This window comes from Monopterus albus, unplaced genomic scaffold (assembly GCF_001952655.1).
Source record: "Monopterus albus unplaced genomic scaffold, M_albus_1.0 scaffold267.1, whole genome shotgun sequence".
NCBI classification, from domain to species: Eukaryota; Metazoa; Chordata; class Actinopteri; order Synbranchiformes; family Synbranchidae; genus Monopterus; species Monopterus albus.
In genome coordinates this window covers 530,610-539,843 of record NW_018128147.1, presented here as the reverse complement: position 1 = coordinate 539,843, position 9,234 = coordinate 530,610, and the positions used below count along the sequence as shown (strand labels likewise).

At 40.9% G+C, this 9,234-nt stretch overlaps 1 protein-coding gene across 1 annotated transcript in view; it reads right to left on the bottom strand.

Annotated features, from left to right (window-relative positions):
* Positions 1–1,424: 1,424 nt before the first annotated feature.
* Positions 1,425–9,234, bottom strand: part of zpld1a (zona pellucida-like domain containing 1a) — a gene marked incomplete at its 5' end in the record, with an annotated part of 13,561 nt that continues 5,751 nt past the window's right edge. The window contains 7 exons of the mRNA XM_020621744.1: positions 1,425–2,311; positions 3,037–3,063; positions 3,337–3,439; positions 4,041–4,212; positions 4,313–4,393; positions 6,115–6,212; positions 6,637–6,709. Of these exons, the coding sequence (XP_020477400.1) occupies positions 2,136–2,311; positions 3,037–3,063; positions 3,337–3,439; positions 4,041–4,212; positions 4,313–4,393; positions 6,115–6,212; positions 6,637–6,709 (730 nt within the window). The remainder of the gene's footprint in view (positions 2,312–3,036; positions 3,064–3,336; positions 3,440–4,040; positions 4,213–4,312; positions 4,394–6,114; positions 6,213–6,636; positions 6,710–9,234) is intronic.

The window sequence follows — 9,234 nt, the reverse complement described above, 5'->3', positions numbered from 1 at the left end:
ATGGATTATTCTCTATGTGGGAAACAAGATGTCTATTTGACAATATTGTTACCAAGTTTAAGGAAATAATTCCATCATTATTTACTTCAGTGCCATTTGCCAACACAGTGGAGGGAGGCCACCTTAACTTTACTCCCACACAAGTCGATAATCTTGTTGATAGCACTGCAGCCTCCCTGTGTAATACACTTGATACTGTTGCCCCTCTAAAAAGGAAGGCAGTGAAACAGAGGAGGCCCCATGGTACAGCTCGCAGCTCCGCTCCCTAAAGCAGGCATCATGAAAACTGGAAAGATAGTTTAATAAGATATAAAAGAGCCCTTCATAGAACTGCATTTTATTCATGACTGATAGAAGAAAATAAGAACAACCCCAGGTTTCTTTTCAGCACTGTAGCCAGGCTGACAAAGAGCCACAGTGCTGTTGAGCTTAACATTCCCTTAGATCTCAGCAGCAATGACTTCTTAAAAATAAAAATATAAACTATTAGAGGAAAAATTAATCAGATCCTTCCCACAACTCTCACAGACCTGCCATCAACTACAATGGCTTTAGAATCATCTGTAAGACCTCATTTATACTTGGACTAATTCTCTCCTATAGATCTCTGAGTTGACCTCAACAATTGCTTCATCTAAATCATCAACATGTCTCCTGGACCCCATCCCGACCGGGCTGCTCAAAGACGTCTCTTCCCTAATCAACACATCCATACTAGATCTGATTAACCTCTCTCTATTAACAGGATATGTTCCCCAGGCTTTTAAGGTTGCAGTAATTAAACCTCTACTCAAAAAGCCTACTTTTGACCCAGGTGTCCTAGCTAATTATAGACCAATATCCCATTTATTTCTAAAATTCTGGAATAAGCTGTTGCAAAGCAGTTATGTGACCACTTGCACAAGAATGATTTGTTTGAGGATTTTCAGTCAGGTTTTAGAGTCCATCATAGTACAGAAACTGCATTGGTGAAAGTCACCAATGACCTTCTCCTAGCCTCAGGAAGCAGCAGATGAGGCAAGGGAAAACCACATCCAGCACTGGGACTATCAGCACAGGCGACCCCCAGATATGTGTGCTCTCCCCCGCTCCTCTTCCTCTATACCAAAGACTGCACGTCAGGGTACGCCTCTGTTAAACTCCTGAAGTTTGCAGATGACATAAGGGTCATCTGTCTCAGAGTGATGAGTTGGCCTACAGATGGGAGGTTGAACAGCTGGTCCTGTGGTGTGGTTGTAACAACCTGGAGCTGAACATGCTCAAAACAGTGGAGATGACAGTGGACATTAGGAAGAATTAATTATATCCTTGGAAATATGACAACGGGCAAGTTTTAATCAAGTCAAAGTGAAATATTTGCAATATGCATAATTGTACACAATTTGTAAATTTCAGGAATAGATCACTTTAAAAACATTTTTGAAAAGTTATACATAATTGCATGGGGTACATATACAAATGAAACTTAAGATTATTGTAGCCACATTGCATGAAGTATTTAAAGTCAGCGTGTGAACTACATATTTTAGGTACAGCACAGCTACAAACCGATTACTCATAAGTTCATCCCCAAGTATTTATAAATTTGAGATTAATTCCAAATATTATATCATTATAAGTTAGACTTTTTTTTTTTAAATTGAGTTTAAGACTTAAGCCCAAGGCTTTGTTGAATTCACAGCAATCACTTAATCAAAGGTTATCACTTTTTAATGTTTCACAGAGTTTGTCATTTTCAATTAAGTGTTCTTATATTTCAGCCTGCACTTTTACCAGCAGAGTATATGTATGCTGTCATAGTGAAATGCATGCCATGTAGTTAATCCTATACCCTGGAATTGAAAGTTGTACAGCTGAGGTATTGAATTAGTGTCCCCGCTCTGTGGGTTAAACCTGCATGACAAATGATCACATGCAGGTTGAGACCTGCCCTGACATGTGGTTGAAGCACAACAACATTTTAAAAAGTCTCGTTTCACTTCTACACTAGTGCACACCGTACAGCTCTGTTAAATGTTCTCTAAATCATTTTGTTTTTTATTCTCTACGTACACAAACATAATGTCGCATCTGTTTGACCCTCCCTTAACATTGTTGGCTGTGGAGGAGTGTCTGCAGTGATTTGGGTTCTGTGCTTAGTTGAAGGCTGAGTTGATGGTTCCAGACAGGGTACTGACAGGAGTGCTCTTGCCTTTGAGAAGGGTCAGGGAGAAGATGAAGAAGCAAACACTCATAACACCAAGGATGATCACACCTGAGATGAGTGCACTTGTCACTGTGTTCATCTGAAAGACTGGAGGTTTCAGATCAGCTGAAGCAGTACAAGCACAAAGACACATTCAGTTGGTTCATTTTTCTTCCACTTTTTTGATATTTGCCTGTAAAATTCACCTTGAATAAAAAAATATACAATTAGAAAAAAAACACAATTTTTACTGGTGAGATATTTCAAGCCCAGTTACAATAGTAGCAGAAAATAATTTAGCCGTGCAAAACTACAGGAATTAAACAACATTCAACAATCAAGGAGAAAGAGAAATCCATCATCAGCACACAGATACCAATTTCTTCACTGATTTAGAGTCACGTAGACCAGAAACCAAGACATAAAACATGCTGCATTTAGAACACAAAAACACCTGCACCGTTTCTCAACTGAAAAAATTATTAATGATTAACAATAGTAAAACCTACTCCGTTTCCTTGTACTACACTTCATTGCAATTAAATGCTTTTGGTCTCCCAGTCTGTTCAATGCAAAAGATTCTGAGGACATTTCAACAGTCAGTTATTTTCAATGCGTTATGTTGTTGTGCTGCAAAATAAGTGTAAAAAGAGAATAGCAACAAGTCTGAGGGAAACGTGTAGCATACATGTCATACATGGAACATAATAGCATGCAAGATTATACGGTATGACAATTTGGAAAGTTTTTTTTTTTTAACCATTTTCAGTGGTATCCTTTCATATCATTTAAAGGCCATACCACATACTACAAGTGTAATTTCACATAACTGACAAAATGTAAAGGCTTACCCAGTTGGGAGTAGTTTGTTGTTTCATCTGTTTAAAACAAAGAACAGAGGGTAGCCCAGATAAGCTCTCACCATCAGTCAGCACCCCATTGTCAAATGCTGAGTTAGCAAAAAAAAAAGAGCTGTAGCACTTACAGCATAGTGTTTAAAAGAGTGTACTGTACAAGTGCTGTACTATGTTATTATGGTTGGTAGAAAAGGTTCTTCAGTAACAATGGTGTCAGAACGAATAGGCTATTAGTAGGAAACAGACTTTGAGGAAAGTGAATAGCAGAGAAGGAGGGACATTATGAAGCTTTACCACTCCGAGTGATAATAGGCCCAGCAGTCAGGATGGCATTTCCAGATGCTGTGTTTGATTCGCTTCCCTCTGACACATCTCTCTTTTTCCTGCTGCCACAGATCTATGAAAACAGACACGCATACAGTATTGATATGGTGGCAGAATGGAAACAGTGACTGAATAATATGACCCATTAATGCTAGCATTTAACAATGAATAAAATTCACTTCTCTTCTGGGTTATATTTTCATGTAAATTTGAAAGATGAATGCTCTGAAGCACAAACAGTGGATGTGTCTTGTTGAAGCATTATTTTTCAATACAGTAAATGTGTTATCCTCCATTTGCTCTACTCTATAAATTATTCATATTTCATGAGTTAAAATAAAAAGAAAACTGAAATAAGGGAACAGCCTAGTGTCTTTGTAGAGAGTACATCATATCAATTGAAGATAGAGAACCATAACCTGATTACCTGTTTTATCTTGCAACTGCTCTGGCCTGACTTCCTTCATAAAATTAAGCCCCAGCTACTGTTAATTAGGCCTCAGTAAAGCAGGGAACAAGACAGTCGCTCACACTGGAGAAATATAAATGCAGTGCCCTGTAATGCATCATCTGACAAATCAGATTTTTTATTAACTGGCAAAATGATCAAGTTTTACTTTGCAGCGAGATGTGTTGTAATGTGAATGTAGCTTTCGTGTCCTTGTTATTCTCACTGGCATGAGCATTGCGCAGTCATCTGCTCGACACAGCTTGGTGACACAGTGCAGGAAGATTGTGGACATCTTCTGGTTCTTGTGCTTTACAAAGCGGAATACTTCGAAGGCAAAGCGGCCTATTTGGCTTTTCCCATTCTCAAAGACAGTGGTCTGGGGGTCTTTTTCACAGCTGTTCCATGGAGAAAAAAATTAGAAAGCATTATTAAAAAGGAGAACGAGAAAAATCAAACTTGAACAAAATCACAGATTTGTTCTCAAATTTGAGTTACCTAAAGAAAAGATCATAGCGAAGGTCATCGTTGGGGTTTCCAGACGGCGTGGCGTAACAGTAGTCCATTAGGACGTTCCATCTGTTTCACATCAAGGGTTAATAAATCCAGAGTTCAGGGACTTAAATGCAAATGCAGTCATGCAGATGTAAAAGGCTACTCAGACACTTGGGTGGGATATTGCTCAGGTGAAAAGATTGTCACCCAAAAAAAAATTTGGGGTCCCTGGCAATGTGCTTTTTTATTAGTTGAAGTGTTACATATGAACTGTATACCACACACAAGTAGCCCAATAGGAAGCTGGTCAAAGTGCACAACTTTGACACAAGACACCAGGATTGCCTGTATGTAGTTTCAGTAAACAAACATAATAATTTGCTTAAGGTTAGAGAAAAACTCCTTTGGCGCAGTGTTACAGTAATAAAGTACATATCATTGTCTCCAGGTCACTTCTGACTTTTTCAGCATTCGGCTGCCTCTGGTGAAAAATGTGTTTTGGAAATTGTTCCTTCACTGTGCAGAATGACATGTGTGCATTTTAACAGTAGGAGGCAGTTTTTCCACATCTGTCTGCTGAAAGAGAAAGTTTGAACACCTGGATGTAACAGCAGGATTTCTGTGATGTTTGGAAACTGATTGTGGTGTACATTTAATTTAGATCTGGGGATGTGGTAACCTGAACCCTCCAGATCACATACTGAGAATAGACTTTAACCAAAATAGGAGAGGATCCAGAGTCTGGGAGTTAAACCTCTAAAATGAACAGTACTTTGAAATTACAATATAACATTGCACTCTCATACATTCTACTGGTACATCCACTAACAGTTTGCTCCTTGGCAAATACTGTGTGTTAACATTAACAATTTTACCTCATATTGGTAGAAAAATCTAAATGGATTTGCTATTGCAATTTAGATGTATATAAAGATCCTTTCTAGGAGACAGAGTTAGGCATGACCACAGACTGAATGTAGCTATTGCTAGTGACTAAAGAAATAAGTTGTAAGATAAAAAATGTGCCAGATTTTGTATTGTTCTCTTGTTTGCACCTTCCATTCAGACAAAGTCTCTCCCTCACCTACCACAGGCTATACTGGCAAAGACCTCACAAAGTCAAATTTGAGACTGAATTTCTAAACTGGTTCCAATCAGAGAACATCAGGGAATTTGATCAATTCTCCAGAGAGGTCAAATAAACTTAGTACATTGCCAACAGATTTCACACAATTATTCTCATTAGGTGGCAATTTTGAGACAAAGTAGGTACAAAAGCACCCTGCTGATGTCTGGAGAAAACATTAAAAAACAGTCATGAATCACATTTAGTTCATCAAGCTATGGGAAGTTATGGAAACGCTGGGGAGGCTTACACCTCTGACTCAGGTGTTTATAATTAGTAAGATAGCTCATTTTTAATAAAAAAAAATTAGGCTCAGGGTTTTGGCTATAATGTGATTTTCATATTTCACCGTCTGTATTTAAGTGACTGACAGAATTTATGCCAAATGGAAAAATGTCCAATAACAGAGTTGAGACAGGTTCAATCTAGAGTTAACACCAGATTTTCAGTTGCACACAATTTACAGCCCTGTATATTATTCTACATAGTCTGCAGGGTTGTTTTTTTTACATGGTACTTGTGCCAATCATATTCTATTAATTCCACTAAAATAATCCAGCAAGTCGAGAGCAGACAAATGTTAGTGGACAACAAAAAGAACAGCACCCTACTCTGCCTCTGTTTAGGGCTCCAGGTGTAAGTGAGCACTGTCTGCTGGTGACTCAGTCACACTGAATACCTCCTGTCCAGGTTAGTGGCTTTTACAGCTGCAAATATTCGCGTCTTCAGGGTTAGGCCTGCCATAGGGATAGGCAGCTGTTGAATGTATGATGAGTCCTGTACATAAACCACAAAAGCATTTCAGCACATTTGCTGACTCTGTTCATCATGTTCAGAATTATTTGTCCAGTAGTATCTATCATCTGGTTTCCATGGCATCCCTTTCACTAGTGTGGGGATCAAATTGACTTTAAAGTGAATTTCATGGAAGGTTTTAAATGAATTGGGGGTAAATTGAGTGTCATCTTTTCACGTTACAGAATTCGGATATCTACCTGAGCTGCATGAAGGAGTTGCTGAACTTTTGGTACATAGCTTACCCATCTTGCTCATTAATCATCATTCTCAAAAAGTGTTGCAGTTACAGATGTAAAAGGTGCAGATTAACATTAGCTGCAGAGCTTCTTATGCTCTTTGACACATGCTCACTAAGTATAGCTCCTCTGTGTAGCAAAATAGCAGGTTTGTAGACTGAACTTACATTGTAAAGCAGCAGATTCAATGTACTGATGAAAGTGCCATTGCTGTCCTTCACTGAGATTGCAGCTGCTGACCTTCAATAAACAAACAAGATCAAAGCAGTCGAAAATATGTTTAAGATGATTCCAGTAGTTTAGGTGACATTTGTAGCTTTTATAAATAAGAAAATAATCCTGTGGGCATAGATGTTCCTTTACTTTGCAATGTTCATAATGTTAATGAAGAACACATTTGCTGTTTTATCCCTCACTTCAGTTTATTGCTACTGTATATGGCTGACATACACGGGCTATATTTTTCTAAAATAGTAATTCATAATTATAATAATTTGTTTATATAGCACTTTACCACACCAAAGGGAGGCTCAAAGTGCTTCAAAACACAAACAAAACAAGATTACAGAATATAAAATCAGAAAGCCTGTAGGCACCTGTATAGCGCCAGTGCTATAAATTAAATGCCGAAAGCCAGTCAGAATAGGTGTGCCTTTAATTTAGACTTAAAAGCCGTTAATTCTGTTATAGACCGAAGCTCATGGGGCAAGGTATTCCAGAGCTTGGGGGCATATGTGGCAAAAGAACGATCACCCCACATTTTTTGTACCTTGCCTGCAGGACAACCAGAGGCAAATGCTCAGAGGAACGCAACGCTCTGACTGGGGTACGAATAGTTAAAAGATCAGACAAATAGGCTGAGGCAAAGAACACAAACAGCAAAATTTTAAAATCAAGTCTAAACTGTACCAAAAGCCAGTGAAGAGACTGGAGGACAGGGGTAATGTGAGCATACTTTGGGGTATTTGACAATAAGCGAGCAGCCACATTCTGTACTAGCTGAAGCCTACGGAGGAAAGACTGACTAATTCCAGTGTAGAGGGCATTGAAGTAATCAAGTCATGAGCTAATGAAAGCATGAATGGTTTTTTCTAGGTCGACTTGAGATAAAAAGGGCTTCACCTTTGCTAGGAGCCTCAGCTGAAAGAAGCTTATTTTGACCACAAAACTAATCTGCTTGTCAAATTTGAGGCTGCTATCAAATACCACTACTAGATTTTTCACAGTTTGAGTGAATAAAGGGGCTGAAGCTCCTAGGCGGGGTGCGATGTGAGTGGGGTCCGGACTCAAGGTGATTAGTCAGTCTTCCCCTCATTCAAATGAAGAAAGTTCTGTGTGAGCCACTGTTCAATATTACCCAAACTACTATGCAAGGGGGCTAGTGCATTGGCATCACTCTGCATCAAAGGTAAGTAGATCTGCAGATCATCGGCATAAAAATGAAAGTGTACAGCTTGGGCTCTGGAACTTTAATCCTCGAGAGAGGCTGGACTCTCCACTACTCTGGAGTTGCCCGTGGTGAGAGGCGGCAGGCTGGTGTGGGCTTGCTTATAGCCCCCCAGCTTAGCTGCCATGTGTTTGAGTTTACCCTGGTGAATGAGAGGGTCAGGGATAGGGCTCTTACTGCTGTTTGTGCCTATGGGCCGAATGGCAGTGTAGAGTACCCGGCCTTCTTGGAGTCCCTGGGAAGGGTGCTGGAAAACACTCCAACTGGGGACTCCGTTGTTGTACTGGGGGACTCACGTGGGCAGCGACAGTGACACCTGGAGGGGTGTGATTGGGAGGAACGGCCCCCCCAGTCTGAACCAGAGTGGTGTTCTGTTATTGGACTTCTGTGCTAGTCAGTTTGTCCATAACAAACACCATGTTCAAGCATAAGGGTGTCCATCAGTGCATGTGGCACCAGGACACCCTAGGCCAGAGGTTGAGGACTGATTTTGTGATCGTTTCATCTGACCTCCGGCCATATGTCTTGGACACTCGGGTGAAGAGGGGGCGGAGCACATACAGTCTCAAAGTAGTGAAATTAATTCCAACAGGTAGCGCAGTCACAACAATAACATCATGGGTCGTTAATCTGCTGGTTAATCAGCAACACATTACATGCTGCAGACACACTGGCCTCAAGCAGTCAAAACAGGTACTGTGTTCCAGGGGAATCCAGCACTGAAGAACTGATCATTCACCGCCACGGGGTGCTTCACAGGCCGGCTGCTTGTAGGTTAGACCCGGTCAGATAAAACAGCAAGTCCCTGTACAGGAACATTCCCAGACATGCAGTAAAAAATATATCCACAAAACCGGGTGCAGTTGAAAAAGGCCAAGCAGACTGCAGCCTGGGTGGATGTGGAGGCAAAAACTCAGTTCTGGGAAGAGTTCGGTAAGGCCATGCAGAGGGACTATCGGTCAGCCTCGAAGAAATTTTGGCAAACCGTCCGGTGACTCAGGAGGGGGAAGCAGTGCCCTGCCAAAACTGTTTACAGTGGAGGTGGGCAGCTGTTGACCTCAACTGGGGACATCGTCGGACGGTGGAAGGAATACTTCGAGGATCTCCTCAACCCCAGCGTCATGTCTTCAGATAAGCGGGCGCGGAGGTGGACTTGTCCATCACCCAAGCTGAAGTGACCGAGGTAGTTAAGAAGCTTCTTGGTGGCACGGCACCGGGAGTGGATGAAATCCGCCCCGAGTACCTCAAGTCTCTGGATGTTGTGGGGCTGTCTTGGCTGACACACCTCTGCAACATTGCATGGTGGGTGGGACAGGGC